Source organism: Perissodus microlepis, chromosome 17, assembly GCF_051167445.1.
Source record: "Perissodus microlepis isolate ML-2025 ecotype Zambia chromosome 17, ASM5116744v1, whole genome shotgun sequence".
In the NCBI taxonomy this organism is placed as follows: domain Eukaryota; kingdom Metazoa; phylum Chordata; class Actinopteri; order Cichliformes; family Cichlidae; genus Perissodus; species Perissodus microlepis.
In genome coordinates, this window is record NC_140477.1 from 15,470,147 (window position 1) to 15,487,271 (window position 17,125).

General features: G+C 39.9%; 2 protein-coding genes across 8 annotated transcripts in view; one reads left to right on the forward strand and one right to left on the reverse strand.

The window, feature by feature from the left end:
- Positions 1–13,600, forward strand: part of ppfia2 (PTPRF interacting protein alpha 2) — a 178,534-nt gene extending 164,934 nt beyond the window's left edge. For 2 of the 6 annotated variants that reach the window (XM_084910622.1, XM_084910626.1), the window contains 8 exons: positions 1,768–1,830; positions 2,785–2,817; positions 2,916–3,091; positions 3,233–3,330; positions 3,681–3,856; positions 4,334–4,402; positions 5,180–5,336; positions 5,539–8,313. In XM_084910622.1, the coding sequence (XP_084766748.1) occupies positions 1,768–1,830; positions 2,785–2,817; positions 2,916–3,091; positions 3,233–3,330; positions 3,681–3,856; positions 4,334–4,402; positions 5,180–5,336; positions 5,539–5,609 (843 nt within the window). In that variant the 3' untranslated portion in view covers positions 5,610–8,313. The other 4 variants (XM_084910627.1, XM_084910624.1, XM_084910623.1 and 1 more) reach the window with 4 other exon arrangements.
- An 818-nt stretch (positions 13,601–14,418) lies between these two features.
- The window catches only part of acss3 (acyl-CoA synthetase short chain family member 3), a 54,534-nt gene continuing 51,827 nt past the window's right edge, over positions 14,419–17,125 (reverse strand). For both annotated transcript variants that reach the window (XM_084910628.1, XM_084910629.1), the window contains exons 12-16: positions 17,005–17,086; positions 16,308–16,430; positions 16,131–16,230; positions 15,851–16,026; positions 14,419–14,966 (exon numbers count right to left, since the gene is read on the reverse strand). In XM_084910628.1, the coding sequence (XP_084766754.1) occupies positions 14,883–14,966; positions 15,851–16,026; positions 16,131–16,230; positions 16,308–16,430; positions 17,005–17,086 (565 nt within the window). In that variant the 3' untranslated portion in view covers positions 14,419–14,882. The remainder of the gene's footprint in view (positions 14,967–15,850; positions 16,027–16,130; positions 16,231–16,307; positions 16,431–17,004; positions 17,087–17,125) is intronic.

A 17,125-nucleotide genomic window follows, 5' to 3' on the forward strand; every position in this document is an offset into this window, starting at 1 on the left:
CCTTTTTAAATGTTTTACCTTCAAACACCTGTCAGATGGACAAGAACCCCTTCACAGATCAATTTGTTGATTTTATTTATATTTTATACTATATATCTTGGTCATATCCATTTCATAAGGGATAATTACCTATAATGCGAAACCTCACGGTAAATGGCTAACGATCGCAAGTCATCAGTAAATGAGCGTGTTGCTTCAGAGTCAGACCCACCCTTCCTTTTCACATTTAGTTTATACTACTTTTTTATTCTCCATGTATCCCAAGCTAACAACTTCATCCCCCTGTTCATACTTTTCGCAGTTTCTTTAGCAATTTTTTTTGCTATTAGCACACAATAGTAACTTTCACTTCTAAGTTTTTTTTAATTACATTAGATTTTTTTCCAGAGTAATTACTTTCTACAGTAATATGCACACATATTAAACCAGTCCAGTTTAAATAGACTGGTGCTTAGTTCAAATAGAAAAGTGAAAATTAACTTATCTGGTGAGATACGATCGTGGGGTGATCGTGGCTCAAGAGTTGGGAGTTCGCCTTGTAATTGGAAGGTTGCCGGTTCGAGCCCTGGCTTGGACAGTCTCGGTCGTTGTGTCCTTGGGCAAGACACTTCACCCGTTGCCTACTGGTGGTGGTCAGAGGGCCCGGTGGCGCCAGTGTTCGGCAGCCTCGCCTCTGTCAGTGCGCCCCAGGTATGTAGCTTGCCATCACCAGTGTGTGAATGTGTATGTGAATGGGTGGATGACTGGATGTGTAAAGCGCTTTGAGGTCCTTAGGGACTAGTAAAGCACTTTACAAATACAGGCCATTTACCATTTAAAGCACTTTTCACTACAGGCCTTATTCACCCATTCACCTTATATGCCCTCAAATTTTCACGCTCCAATGGACGCATTGGGAGTATCTTGCCCAAGGACGCTTTCGACCTGCTAGACGACCTGCTCTATCTCCTGAGCCATAGTTGCCCCATCTGTCCTATAGTGACCCTTGACTGGAAATCACTGCCTTACATTTTTATTATCTAGGCAATAATATCTATCCTGTAGCTGCTGAACAGTCATTCTTTTGCTCAACAGTGACAACTCAATGCAGCCAAACGGACAACAATGAGAGAAACCAGCTTAAAAAAAAATAAATTAAAAAATAATGTAATACAGTCACACAGAGAGGTTTATTAAAGGTTAGCATTATGTTACTGTATTTTTTTTAATCCATTAATAAGAACATCATTAATGGAAAAATCCCCAAACATAGTCCAGGTCCATTTAACTGCCTTTCTTACTAATTTATCACGTAGAGTAGCCAAGACAATTAACATAATCATCACTACTATTGTTAGTTGCACCTGTAGGTGTGAATGATATGGACAGACACCATTAGAGATGTGTTTTGTTTTGCTTGTTTGAGTGAACTGGCTGTCTGCTAGTGGAAGGTGAATAGATGGGTAACGTGTAATTTACATGTCTGTTGGTGTTGGTTACTAATTTATTCAGTCTTAAATGTTGTGCATGCCAAATGTCCCTGTTATCTGCGTCTCTTGTGTATGTATTGTATGCATATGTCCTGTGTTATACTTTGTGTTTTTGTCCTTTGCATATGCCCTTTGACCCCTGGCGGGTTTGGGGCCAGTTCATCATCTGACTGTGATGCTATAACACTATTGGCTTACAGTGGTGCTGCTCTTCTTCTTTAACACTGCTTGCCCCTCCTACCGGACCTCTACTACCAACCCTGCTGCTGCTCTGTCTCTTGGGCTCTGCCCCTTATAGCCATCAGGCAATGTATGGGTGACCCATGAGGAGATGGAGACCCTGGCAGCCCCTTCCAAAACGGTCAGTCCTGCTGTGTCCTTTAACGGTTACCCTTTTCTTTCTGTCACTCATATTTGTCTGGTGGTATAAGTGCGATTATCAGAGGGTGGTTGTGGAAAAATATGAATGGTTTCTAATGGAGAAGACATGAAGCGGTTAAACCCTTCCCGGGTCTATGAACCTCTTCTCAACACTAATGGCCAGCTTGAAGCTTTTAGCAGCTGCTGATGCCTCAATGAAGGTTTGAGTCACCGTTCACTGTTCTTTGGCTCAGTAAAGCTCCATAATGAAAGGTCACGAATCATCAATTCTCAGCTGTTTATTTCTGTGGTGTTGTTACTCACCACATACCAGATGTCAGAGTTATTTAAATCACATTTCGCAGTCAGCTTTTTCGCATACAGGGGACTTATCCTTATGAAACTGCATGCCGTAGAGTTTAATCAAAATACCAATCTTAGAAATAGAGAAACTTGTAAACGTATGGAGAGACGTTTCATCACCTCATTCTCAGGCTGCTCCAATCCGGAGGCAAGTGTCAGTGTTATTGTAGCAGGCAGAGTGTTCGTTATAAAATGATGGGTAAGTTTTGGGGTTTTTTTTGTTTGATTTATTTTATTACCATATTGTATCTTAATTAACTGGATTCAGATTGTCCCATTATTTTAATTGAGAGTCTCCATTGTCATCCACTTACATGCAATTTAAGGTAAATTAAGTTAAAAAATAAATAAAATAAATGAAAGCACCTTCCTTCAGCTATCGAAATCAGCAAATGCCAATTTTGACAGGGTCTACTTTTGATTGGGTATGAAAAACAAAAAACATCATAAGAAATAAGGTGTATAACAGCTGCTGCTGAAATGTGTGTTTCCCTTCAGGATCTCCTCATGCACTTTAAGGATTTGTTATTGTTCTAAAAGTGACAATTGGTCTTCATTTTCTCTCATTTTCTTTCCCCTGTGTTTGAGCCAGAAGTCGGAGTCTGAAGAGGGCAGCTGGGCACAGGTGGGTGGAAAGCCTGTTCTCTCTTACAGGCAGAGTGAAAATGTGCAATTGGTTTGGCGAGTTTTGTTAAACATCGTGTTAAATGTGTTTTCTATTAGACTCTTGCCTATGGTGACATGAACCATGAGTGGATAGGGAACGAGTGGCTGCCCAGTCTAGGACTACCTCAGTACCGCAGCTACTTCATGGAGTGCCTCGTGGATGCCCGTATGCTGGACCACCTCACCAAGAAGGACTTGAGGGTGCACCTAAAAATGGTGGACAGCTTCCACAGGTAGTAGACTTGCATCATACTTATAATATATGTACAAAATGTTTGATCTGGCTCTAGTAACTCATACTTTAAAAGGTTTTTTGGGAGGTGCTAAGCTGAGAGGGCATCCGTTTCTTTTTAACTTTGTTTTCCTGAAATCAGAACAAGTTTACAGTACGGGATCATGTGTCTGAAGAAGCTCAACTATGACAGGAAGGAGCTGGAGAGACGCAGGGAGCAAAGCCAGCATGAAATGAGAGGCAAGTACATCCAAGACACGAGCAGTTTGAGAGTGCGCATCTTCGCCAAGGCTGAAAATTTCCTCCATGATTTGTCTTTATTGAGTTCCTGCATGAAAACAGATAACTGTATTTCTGTGACAGTTATTCATTTTATGCTTTAAATGAACTAACAGTTGTTCTTATTTCCGCTTTGTATGAACTGTGTGTGAAATCTTACTCTATCAGAAATTTCCAGACTAACATCTAGTCTAAAAGTATTTTAAATCTGGTAAAATGTGCAAGTTCAGTTGACACTTTTTCAGGTACAAAAATGTTATAATAAACCAAACATATGTGAAAACATTTGAAGTCCATACTTGTCTCTGCAGACGTTCTGGTGTGGAGTAATGAGCGGGTCATCCGCTGGGTGCAGAGCATAGGCCTGAGGGACTACGCCAACATCCTGCTGGAAAGCGGTGTGCATGGAGCTCTGGTTGCCCTGGATGACAACTTTGACTACAGCAGCCTGGCACTGCTCCTCCAGATCCCCACACAAAACACTCAGGTACTACTGCAGCTGCACTGTGCAGTCTAGTCAATTTTCTTTGGCAGATTTGACTGTGCGCTAACAACAACATTAAGTTTATCTAATGTTTTTCCAGCTGAAAACAGAAAATCTTTATTGCGATTGAGATATTTTTTGGAGCTCTTTTTTTTTGGCATAGACATTGAAAAAAAATTTTAAAGCTGTAAATTATGGGCAGAAATATCATCAGTCGCCAGCTTCAGTCCAAAAATAGAGGAATGTTGGTATCAGCCTTCAAAAGCCGGTGGAATCTAAATCAGAGCATGCAGATTTGCCAACTGTCACCCTGGCAAGTTTCCCTGTGAATTTTCACTGCTTATCTCATCTCTATACTCGGGTAAAATCCACGAATAACGTAATGTGTCAGCTGCCTCTGCTACCATGCAGCTAAGAATAGCTGGCCTTCTGAATGTGTTGTCTTTTTTTTTTGTTTGTTCTCCTTCCTCTTCCCCTCAGGCACGTCAGATTCTGGAGCGAGAGTACAATAATCTGCTGGCGCTGGGCACTGACAGAAGACTGGATGAGGTGAGAAGTAACTATCACCCACAAGACATCACACCACTGTGAGGTGAAATGTGAAAACTAAGCCTTTTAAAGGATTTCTAACAGTCACATTCTATCAACTTTATTAGATAGTTAAATATAACGAATACTCTTACAAATTTTGAAGTTAGTTTGTAAAAAAAAAATCCAAAATCCTACATATCATGTTACCCTTTAAAAGTAATGAGCTCTGCCAGGATGTTTTGTTTTCACTTATGTTGAAGCATTAAGCTTATCAGTGTTATTAGGCCTCAGTTGCACAGGCCTATAGACAAGTTGGAGATCCCCTGGTAGCCTCTTGTTGCTATGGAATGATATGTTAACAAACCACTCGGCAGCCCCGACCGGTTGCTGGCTGTTGCTAAGTGAAATCAGTAGTAAAGGGGGTGCCGGACCACAAACCTTGCTGTGATTGCTTAGCAGATTGCTGCTGTCACCCATAGTCTGTATGGAAGATGCCAACTTGCCTTTAAACAAGTCATCAACTACTTACTGAATAGAAGTACCACTGCAATCAACATGTTTAACAAAGGTGTAACTTCACTTTGAAAGGACAATAGTCCCGGAGGTTGCCAGGAGGGAAAGGAGGGCCACAAACCGGTCTTAAGGCCTGAACCAGGTGGCAGGTGGTGAGAGCGAGAGCCGTTTGGACTCGGGATAGTAGTCAAAGACTACTCTCTTGAAACTTTCTTCTCTCACCTCATATAATTATTTAACTTTTCTGTCTAAAAACAAGCTCTCTATCATTCTGTCACACAGTGCGATGACAAAGACTTCCGAGGCCCATCGTGGCGGAGGCAGTTCCCTCCCCGGGACATCCATGGTATCAGTATGATGCCTGGATCAGCAGAAACACTCCCTGCTGGCTTCCGTCTCACCGCAACATCCGGTCACTCCAGAAGACTGCCCCCCGAGGGTAAGTGCACTTCATTTCTCACACATGACACGTTCGCATTTCTCAAGCCTGGCTTTCAAACAAAACATAGGTTATGTCTGCCTGTTGAACAGGGAGATGAAAGCATCTCACCTGGGAGCAGGAGTTCCTGCCCCTGCTGTGTGTGAGGAGCATTCTGACTGTGTCTCTTGTTCTCTCTGACTCTGTGACGGCTGCTCTGCAGTCCTCTATGAGGCGCTGGATGACAGTCCTGACGACATGTATTTGGATTGGTTTCAAGGTCAGCCCATCTGAAGGTCCTGGGCTTGTTGGCCCTGCGTGTGTTAATATTATTATTTGTAGTATTAGTCTACATATATTCCCTCCTCTTTACATGGTCTCTGCCAACCACTGTCCTGCTGTATCTCTCCTTTTCTTTGTGGTCTCTCACCCTCGCCTCTCTTTTCTCTTTCTATAATTAGCTCTCTTTAATATCCAACTCCAAGGGTATTGTTTTGCAGAGCTGCAAAATAGATGGCCTTTCACCCTGGTAGTTAAAAACAAACTAGGGGTCAAGTTATGGATTAGGACCCATGCTTGTTGGTTTAACCCTTGAAGTAATGAAGCAGCAAAACAAAAAGTGGCTGAGCGGTGCTATGTAAGTTGGCCTGAATCAGGAGGTTTACATAGGTGAACAGTACATCTTGAATGTTTTACCAACTAAAACTGACAGTTTGTGCGATTCCTCAACCCTTTACTGTTAAAGAGGACTCTGGCTAAAACAGTCTTAATATTAAAGGGCAATGCTGGTTTGTGAAATTTGGGTAGTTTGGGTTTTGTTTTTTTAAATGGTAATATTGTTCTTGCTAAAGAAATTGCTGAGATTTGGGAGTATTAGACTACTCTTCTTGCACTACACAGAAAGTTGAACCTCAATAAAAAATAATGGAAGTCTGCCAATTTGATGACAAACCCTGTATTTAAGAGAGTGAGATCTGAAAGCATAAACTGGGACACAAGTTAAACCTTAAACCACAGAGATTGACGTAGATGCTAAAAAAGGACAGAGCTGAACAGAAAGACCTTCCACAGTTTAGCACAGTTCAGACACTGAGCACGGGTTGGTTAAAGTAAACTCTCTACTGTAAAACTACTTATTAAACTTCCTAATGAATGAGTACTTGTTTGTTTTATCTTGAAAGGTTTTGGGCTGTTAGGGGATTAGTTTAAAACCTGTGTGATCACCACACTGCTCTGAACTACCTTTTGTTGCCACATTCCCATATCTCAGCAATTAAAACAACAGTCAGTTGTCACTTTCAGCTATCCGTGACAGCCTTTATTAGGAAAATGAGTTCAACTTTTGAGTATTTTGAGCTCTTGTAAATATTAAAACTATTTGGCTATACTTAACCATTATGGATGGGCAGAAATTTGTATAAGTCAAAGAAAGTTTTGGTATTTCAGGTCCTACTAAAAATGAGTAAACTCAATCTGCTCATTAAGACTGTATATACTATGTACTATATATCCTATATGCACACTATATAACTCAAGATAACAATAAACCAGAATTATCCTTTAAAGGAAATCATTATCAATTATGCCATGCAGTAATACATGATGGGAACTCATCAAAATATACTGATTTTTGGCCAGCGTTCTCTTCTAACAAGGTGTTCCCAATAACACAGAAACAGCCTTCGTGTGTTCCTCTGTCTCTACTCACTCTGTCCCCTGATCTGTGATGTCCACAGCTCACTGATATCTAGTCGCTGGTGATGTCCACTCAAAACAGGAATTTCCTTTGAGTGATCCATGACTACTTCTATGACGGTGTCACTACAAGTAACTGCCATTGTGTGGAAAAAGGAAGACAATGCTCCTGCAATAGAGGAGACTATATAGTTTCAGGCCCACAGTGACCACTACCATGATCAAAGTTTGTTTGACTCTTCCACCTACTGAATTGGATGACCTCAAAAGAGCAACCAATCACTTTGCATTTTCATACAGTACTTTCTGTCTTGCAGTTCTTGCATGTTATGCAGCTTTGCACAATTACCTCATTGTCAGGTAGAAGTAAAGATAGAATCAGATGCTATGGCTGGATCTCGCCCACATATGTGAAGGGATGCAGAGACAAAACAACATGGTAAAATAGACTGGAATACAACATGTACGGTACTCTGTGCACGTTTTTTTTAAGTTTCTCACGTGCTACAAAAGTTGTCCACCACTTTGGATGTGATACAACCTTAGCTGGGTTCCTGGGAGTTACTGGGTGAAATCAGTTGCAAAGAAGTTGCTGCAGCAGAGTTAACCTCACGTGGTTATTGGTCACATATCTGCAAAACCCTAATACAAATGGGCAACAGGAATGGTTGACAGCCCCCTGGTGGCCATTAGATAAAGTGCAGGTTTAAGTCACTTCTATGTTGGTTAAATTGTGTCCTGAAATGTGAACTTTTTGAAATTTTGATTACACAACTATAAACTTGAGTAAAACTGCAAAATGTTTGCTTTAATATTAGATTTAATGAAGCTGATAGATTAAGGAGCTTGGAAAGAAAGGGACTGAACTTCTTTAAAGACACTTCACATCTCATCCAAGAGGCTTCTTCAGCTCTCAAATTAAATGTGGAGACTCTAAATACCTAGATAGACACTGATTGTATCAACATTCCTTTGTCATATTTGGATGAAATACAAACAAAAAAAGTGTTACTGTCAGTGCTCACAGTGCGTTCTAGAAATCTTGTCCTTGGTAATCGTTTGGTAGGTAGTTCTTAGGTAAAAGAAATAGTTCCCCCTCAGATGCAGTCCTGAAACTGCAGCCTCCTCTACTGCAGGAACATGCTATTCAGAAAAATGTTTCTTGTCCCTGTTGAGAATCTCTAACCTTGTGGTTTGGGGTGGTAAGGAAGTAGAATAATGTTTCCTTTCCCTCTGGATCCATCTTGCACAGTAGGAACCTAAATATTCCGACTTCATGATAATTCCCCCCTAACTGTCTCCCCTACAGTTGGACCATCTGCGGTGCAGCGACTGGATAGCTCCACGGTGAGAACCTACTCCTGCTGAGAGGAGGAAGAGAGGGACCTTAAACTGTACACTGTATGTAATACAACACAGAATCTCGCCCTGTTTAATGCACAGCTTTCCTCAGAAGCACTTAAAACAGATACTGGATGAAAGAGACGAGGGCCATATTTCCCCCCCCCAAGATAAGCATATTTGTCTGGTCGGCTTGGCGAGGCTCTGCAGTGTTTTGGCCAGGTAGCTGTGATAAGGTGATACGAGACAGCAGGGCATGCAGGGAGCTGTGGTCCCTTTAATGTCTGTCCAAAAAAGATGAGTCAGTTATGGTCAAAGCTTTAAAAATCAGCTTTTCAGATAAACAAGGAGCGTCTAACACAGAGATTAGTTAACAAAGTTCATTTACATGATTATGATTGTTCACGGCTGCCGAAGAAGGCCTTATGAAACTTATCCAGACTTACAAAGTGAGCTTGCCCTACTCTCCTATCCAACTGTTTTCTTTGTCCTGCCAGGTGCAATGAAAAACTGTAATTTCTCTGAAGTATTTTCTTTGATTTGGGATGCCATCTCACTGTGCCGTCTTTCTGCATCTGCACCACAGAGACGTTCCCTCACAATTTAACTAGCAACCAGATGCTAAAAGCTGAAAAACAATTTTTAAGATTACAGTTTCCCGAACAATGAGACATTAAACATAATTATGTTTTGCTAAAAAAAAAAAGAGAGTCCTTAAAAACAATTAAAAATTGCTGAAATGAGTCAGTAATCATAAAACTTTACAAGACCTCGGCTAAATGTTTACTAACGAAACAACGTCCTAATATTTGAACTTGTGTCTTCTTGAATCACCTCTGTGACATAGGCTGTCATCAGTGCATTTACACTGATCAGCCACAACATTAACAGCAGAGAAGTAACACTGATCATCTTTTTGCAATGCGGTTGCAAACCTTTGGTCCTGGCATTCATGTGGATATTGTCTCTACACTGCTGTAAGACCAAGCATACTGAGCAGTAGGGATGGGTACCGGTATCCGGTGCCATTATGGCACTGGTTCTGACATAAACAGTAGTAACCAGACCGAAAAGCAGCGCACATTTCGGTGCTTTTTTTCCTGAGATGTCATACACTTTGGATTCTAGGCAATCATTTTACCTTTGCAAGCGTAGCAGGCGGGCCCAGGTACGTACGTTCTCTTAGAGCTGAGCTACAGATTAAAAATGCCCAAAGCGAAGTCTGGCTGTACTTCACAGCAAAAGATGCAAACTCAGCAGCCTGCAACAAGTGCTTTAAGGTGATACTGTGAAAAGGAGGTAACTCCTCGAATCTGAAGAAACACCTGGCGACGTATAGCATTTTGTTAAAAGCCGAGAAATGCAGCGTATTTGATAGCTTGCTGCGAGACCTCACACCGTGCACATCTACTGTGCGTGGGTTGCCTGTTATCTGACCCGGAGCAACATCCCCCAAAAACCCAAAGAGTAGAGTCCTGGCCCCTAGCCCCGCCAGTGTAGCAGAAATGATGACGGATGATGATGGCAGCAGCAGCCGTTCTTCTCTGCATGAGTAGCTTAATGTTGTTCGTGTGTAAGCTAACCACGTTATTAAATTAATACATGTAAGGTGAACTAGCAAACACCGTTGTAGTTACATGCAGCTGTCTTCTTGTTTGATGGCAGATACTCCCTTCACCCTGGCCAAAAAGGCTAAAATGACCAAAGAAAAAGTGGAAAACAGCTAAACATGAGAGGTTTTTGGACAAAGTTTGTTTTTTCCATTGTTTAAGCACTGCTTCCAGCCAAGAGTGATGCCATAAATCCCCTATAGCTGCAGAAAAGGCTAACATTGTTATCTTTTTACAAAAAAACAGCTGAACATGAGAGGTTTTTGGACCTATTTTGTGTTCTCCATTCTTTAAGCACCGGCACCGTTTCAAAAGTACCGGTTTGGTACTGGTATCGGATAAAACCTAAACGATACCCATCCCTACTGAGAAGGATGTTCCAAAACAAGCCTGATTCAATAACCCCAAGGACTCAAACATTTTACTACCAGGCACAACAGGACATCCCCAAAAGTCAACTGTCCATGACCTGACAGGTCAGAGCAGATTTGTTATAAGATTAGGAAGGTGGTTTTATTGTTGTGGCTGTACCAGTTCAAGCATTTCAGTCATGCAATAAGGACTAAGGTTAAAGTGAAATAAGTGTGTAGGGAAAGGTAGAGCACAGCAGAGGGGGGTTGAATCAATAAGGGAAAAGGTGCTGTGTTATAACTATAATAAGATCATTGTGCAGGCAGTTTCTAATGCTTTCACCAGCTTGTTATACTCCTACACAGCAAAAAAAGTAAATGATGCAAAGTTCAGAGCATTTCAGAAACCGGGGATACTGTACCAGAACGATACAGTAAGACATTTGCATACCTTTGCAGGCTTCTGCATTTCAGGATCAGTATTTACTGAAGGTGCAAAACTTGATAAAATATTTACCTACTTACTTTTTGGGGGGGATTTGTTTAGTAGCAACATTAAACCTCCTCAGTTTGAAGTTGCAAAGCAGTAAAGCATGAAAACATCCGATGGGAGTGAAGAGTTTTATAGGCGCTATACAGCAGCAGACCTGTCATTATCTGCTGCTGTGTTCAGTTATGGCTCTGCTGTGCGCTGAGCCGCACTTTAGAACAGCTCAAAACACTGTTGTTAAAGTTGTGTGGCTGAGCTGAAAGAACGCAATGAAGCCTGTCAATAAACCGAGTGCATAAAAAAAAATGTGTAGAAGAAGACTTTAACACCATCCATTAAGCAGACAGGGAAGTAATTAATCATTATGCATAACTTAGTTACCTCAGCTATGTCACATATGTAAATGTGGACTATTTGATTTGGGGATGCATAAAATAAGATCAGGCTCTATGAAACTGCCTGTGCCAGATGATCAATATTTACCTCTCAAAGCTGGAAACTATGTTTCCAGGGAGCCTCGTGTTTTATTAACAAGAGCCAAATTCCCAGTCATTTGACTTTTGTGCTGGTTCTTTGTATACAGGTTATATATGCATGCCAGTTAGAACATGGGAAGAAAAAAAACTGCATCTTGGGCACCTGATTCGGTCCACTGTGGTGAATCTAGTCTGTTCTAGCTTCATATTTCTATTTGCTGGACTTTAACTCCTATCCCCTTTAGTTTGACTATGTTCTCATTGGCTGCCCCTTGCAAACAGAATTTTACCATGTTGTAGGAGGGGCTTCTCAAGGGTTTCTCCAGAGGGCGAAAGTAGGCTGCACATGAGCCTACGCTGTATTTATTGGTGATCAAATATTCTGATTTCCTGTGGGCAATCCTTGCCTTGCCATTAATTCTCATCTGTTCCCAATTGGAAAAAACCTGAAAATATCCCTGGGGCTCCTGTGCCTGAGTTGACCTCATTAGTTTTTCTAATCTGTTATCCCCATCTGAAATTGAGCATTTAGATCACTCTGAAGTATGAATTTTTGCCTCACAGGGATTACTTTCATACACTCATTTCATGAAAAATTGGCTATACTTCTACAATTTTAACAGAAAATATGGGGGATTTTAAGAGGTCCCTTTGAAAGTTCTTTTAAAGGCTGATTCATTAAAATAAGGATGCCGCTAAATATATCTGAAAGTATCTTTATCCATCTTGTTTAGCTGATACCTACAAGAAAGGTCAAAGGTTCATCTCAAAACAGCGAAAAGTGGGGTAAAAATAACTAAGTGCTCTCTCATTAAAATTTACTCACTGTTTCCCCTTAAGGTGCAGTTCTGAAAGGAGACTAATTAGTGGAGCTGCTGGACGGGTGAAACCTGCTGAGGAGTGAACCATTCTGACACGCACTGCCAAGAAGCCCTGCTCTCCTCGCTAACACCACCCCCACATCCACAACCCCTTTTCGTCCCCTATAATGTGGGCACCAGACGCCGGTGCTAAACTGTCCTGCAGGCTGCCCCATTTCTACCTTTTACATGTACAGTTACTTGTCAAAGCATAATGTACTGTGTATTTCTTCTACAGGAGATGTGTAGGTTATCTGTAAATTAATATAAATATGCCATTTTTAATATATACATATATATATATATATATATACACACATAAATATATATATATGCACACACACAAACACATATGTATAAAAAGATATTCAGTTTGTGCAAAAAAAAAAAAAAAAATTCAACATCCCTGCCACCTCATTTAGTGGACCATAGATTACTATATGCTGCTCTTAACATATTACCCCATCCCTCTAGATCATTTTGTACATATGGTTTTATTTTTTCATTGTGCTGCTGCTGATGATGATAATGATAATTATGACGATGATGATCCTGTGCTGCACCATAAAGTGAGAGGAAGAGACTGGATGTTGTGGCGAAACACACCCTCTAGTGGTGGGAAAAAAACAACTTCTAGCCCCCATTCTAGCAACTATGTGATCCTTTCTTATGGACTCATTTTTAAAAAAAGCATTTTTGAGGTGATGTGTCGACACGCAGGAAAAACATGACAAGCACTTTCTTTAAAAAAAACAAAACAAAAAAAAAAAACCGCATCAACTCAACGGACTATTTAGTAGCCAAGGACAAAATAAAAAAAGAGACGCCGATGCTCTCTGAAGTCGCACAAAACTTCCTCTCAGAGATCAAAGGGGGAAAAAAAAAAGAAGAGGCAGTGCGTCATACATAGAACATGTCACTTGTTGTACTGTATGTTTCGTCAGGCGATGCATTTACACAAAAAGGACAACTACACTTTTAGCCGAGCTGGCCTTCTCCCCCCCTCCTCCCTCCTTTCAGACACAAACAGATGAAATAACTGAAAGACAGAATGCTTCAGCTCATAGTGTGTGTAGAGTGTATATGACCATGTTGAAGTGAGGTGACTTAATGATAAAACAAACAAACAAAAAAAAAACCAACCCTGTTGCTTGCTGTGACTTACATTTGGTGTAATCGTTAACGCTTTGTTTTCTGTCAGTTTTCACAGGGTGACCTGCCGTACTGCCCTGTTATCTGTCTTTTAGTTATTTCCGACGGACGACTCAAAATCAAGTCTTAAAAGCTTTTAATTTTTCATTTTAATTTCTTCGATTTGCACGAACAACAAATCGCTTTATTTTGTGTCCCGTCCCCCCCCCCCTCCCTTTTTTTTTTAATTTACTACTTCTTGTACTTTGGTCGAAACAGTGGTGAGCAAACAAATTTTCATTGTCAATAAAACAAAAAAAAAAGAAAAATACTGTCAATGAGTCTTCATTATTTTTCATGAATCACAAAGCCATACTTTGCATTCACATTATTATTACGTTGTTTTATATACGTATACAAAGGGCAGAACAATTTTATGTTATGTTAGTGGTTTACGAAAATACCCTGATGTTATAATGAATATGGCACCTGTATTCTGTAATGTAACCCTGTTTTGCATGAATTGTTTTTGATTTCCAGTTAGTTTGGGTTTTCTCATTTAATTTGTATTGTTTGAAAATGTTTAGTTTTAGGTTAGTTTCTATTAGTTTCAGTGTTAAATTTGTATGGAGGGCATATCCTCGGGGCAAGATTTAGGAAAATTTGTATAGGTATTACAAACAGGCCTAATCACAAACTACTAAACTAACAAATATTAAAACTATGTCCTATGTTTTTGTTTTAGTTTAAGTTCACAATCATTTCAGCTTTTATTTTTTCAAAAGTCTAGCTTTGAATTTCAGTCAACTTTTTTCACCTCTAGTTGTAGTTTTAACTATAATAACATTCATCAAAATGTTAATAATTTGATTCTGATAACACAGGGTTAGTCATTCAGTTCGATCTCACAGCCTGAAAGTGCGTTAATTGGACGGACTTTAACAAAAAAATTACATACACATATAGCAGCAGTATAGGGGGCTTGTTTACAAGCTGTTGTTTTGTGTGTGTGTCATTTACTTTTCGTCCTTTTATGGTATTGCTCCCCTTTTTGTGATGCCTTTGTGAGCAAAAGCACCACAAAATGCCAACTCGGCAGCCAAAATGTATCCAAAAATCAAAACAAGAACAAACAACACGCCATTCCAGCTAAAGCTGTTCATTCATTTGGATTTAGCCTTTGTTAGTAACATAAAGTGACTACATTAACAAATGCTAAATGCTTCATATGATGTTTTTGTTCACTCCCTTGCATTAAACACACAGGTCTGCACTTTAGTTGCATTACTTTTGTTTCATGACTGATAGCCTAAAGAGCCAGAATCATAAAAATGATTATTCAATTATTTCTAGATCTAACTGTATGATCCATTCAATATAGAAATAAGAATCCACTTGTGTGGATCTGGACTGGTTTCCAAAGGCTAGACATCAATGTCTACCTTTTCTTCATTTAGAAAACAAGAAAAGTTTCTTATTTCACTGAGAAATTGTGCTCACATTTGCAGCACTTTGTGCGTAGCATGAGCATTTTTGCACACTTATTATTAATGGAGTGACTTTTGTGTTGCCAGAAACTGCTCAGACTGTCCAGTTGGCATCCCACTGATGAACTCAGGCTGCACCGTGTCTGGACGCTCTCTCTATTTGCTTCTCGATGTCTTTAAACACCTCTGGGTCCTCAATAGTTGGAGAGATCTGTGGAAAAAAAAAAAATCTTAACATGGAAAAAAAACGTATAAGAATTTTGAAACTACCTTGTAAGTGGTTCATTTATTCTTTTTTCTTTTAATATATTTATTTTTGGAGTTTTTGCTTTTATTTTGATAAGTCAGTAGACATTTCCTTATGATGGGAAAATTAATGAATATTTTTAGCAAGTTAAAGATTCCTGCGGGTCTTTTGCTGTTACCCTTGTGTTCTTTTTTCTACCTTTTTCAGATGCACGCTCTCTTCTTGGTCTGATCTTTGCAATACACCCACTTAGTCCTCAGTTTTTTTCCCCCCTTTGAAGACATTTTTGATATTATTATTTTGATATTAATGGTCTTGAAGCTGCCAGGTTTCTAGTCCAAAGCACAACTTTGATGGTAATAAATAGCACAGGTAATAGTCCAGAAAATTCACAGCGAGAGAGTGGGCGCTGTGTGCACAGTGAAGGCACTGCATGAAAACAACAACAAACAGAATGTTTTCTGAGCAATCAATGCAGAAATCCTCGTCACACTGAAACGTTTTATGCAGCTGAAAAATCTGTTGACAAATCCACCATATGAGGAGGTATTCTCAAATTATTCTCTCCTGGAGACTACTGAGACAGCAACTCCAAAGAGAAATCTTTGGAGTCTGAAAACTCAAAAGAGCCACAATTTTGTTTTGAGTGAGTGTGGGGTTTACTAATGCACCATCGTCGCTCAAATTCTAAGTAGCAAAATTAGCATTACCATCTCCAGAGTTACTGTAAAGCCTTTGCAAAAGCAAAAAAAAAATTCATTCAGAGATTTTATCCTCCAGCATCTACTTTTAAAGAAATGTTTGATGAGAATAATGCACTACATGTGTCCTTAACAGCTGAGTCTTACCTTGTAGGGCTTGCCATTGACCAGATTGGATAAAGAGGAGCGAGGAATCTTTCCAGAACGTGTCTTTGGCAACCCACGGACAAAGAGCACTTTCTTAAAGGCAGCCACTGGACCGACGGTGTCTCTCACAAGTTTCACAATCTCATTTACGATCTCCTCTTCCGTTTTCTGCACACCTGAAACGTGTAGCGCAAAGCATAAAACGTTAATACCACCGAGTAGTTTTATTTTATGCCCTAAATTCCTTGCAAAATTATGACACCCAGTGAGTATTCCTCACCATTCTTGAGCACACACAGAGCCAAAGGAACATGACCCTTCAGAGAGTCTTCTTGCCCTACCACAGCGCAGTCTCCCACTGCAGCGTGCTGCAGCACTGACTGTTAAAAAACACAAATTATAACCGTCAGAGAAACATTCGCATCCTCTTCATCAACACCTGTAACTGCTCTGATACCTCCTCCAGTGCTCCAGCAGAGAGCCTGTGGCCTGCCACGTTGATGACATCATCAGACCGGGACATGACGTAAAGGAAGCCCTCCTCATCCATAAAACCAGCATCCATGGTGTCGTAGAATCCCTTAAGTCACATTTGGATCCGATTAAAAGAGCAGCTTAAAGTCAAATCCTCCAGACAGTTTAAACAACACTCATTTTTAAGGGCTACAAATACCTAAAGTTGATCTGCAATGCAACATGTCTAACACTAGAGGGAAACCTCTTCCTATATTATTTCGGCTTGTCAAACTGGTCCACAAAGCCTCTGCAGCTGGGGTGTGGATAATACAGGAACAATTTTTTTATTTATTTTTTTTTAAACAAACAACTGACTTTTTTGTTTTACTAAAATTCACTGTGGAGTTTGGGTGGGTGTTTTGCTTCATAAACTGTTCAAATAAATACAGGTTTTAAATCTTTTTAAATGATTAATCCTGGAAAAGGTTCAAGAACCACTGAATTAGTGCTGAAGGAGAATTCTTTATTAATTGTCTCTATTATTCTGCTCTTTTGTGACTAATTTGACTATTTAAATATAGCAAGAACACATAAAAAAGGGAAATAGTCTTTTGCACTATACCGACAGTCACATATAAATTAATCCCAATGTTTCGATGACCAGCGAGAATTTCTAAAGTAATTATGAAACAGCTTACTGGAAACTTTGTGAAGTAGAGTTTCTTGAACAGATCTTGATTCTGCCATAAAGACAATGCTGCCCCAGGTGGTAAAGGCAATCTTAAAGAAGAAGTACAAAATTAATTCAGATAATTGTAT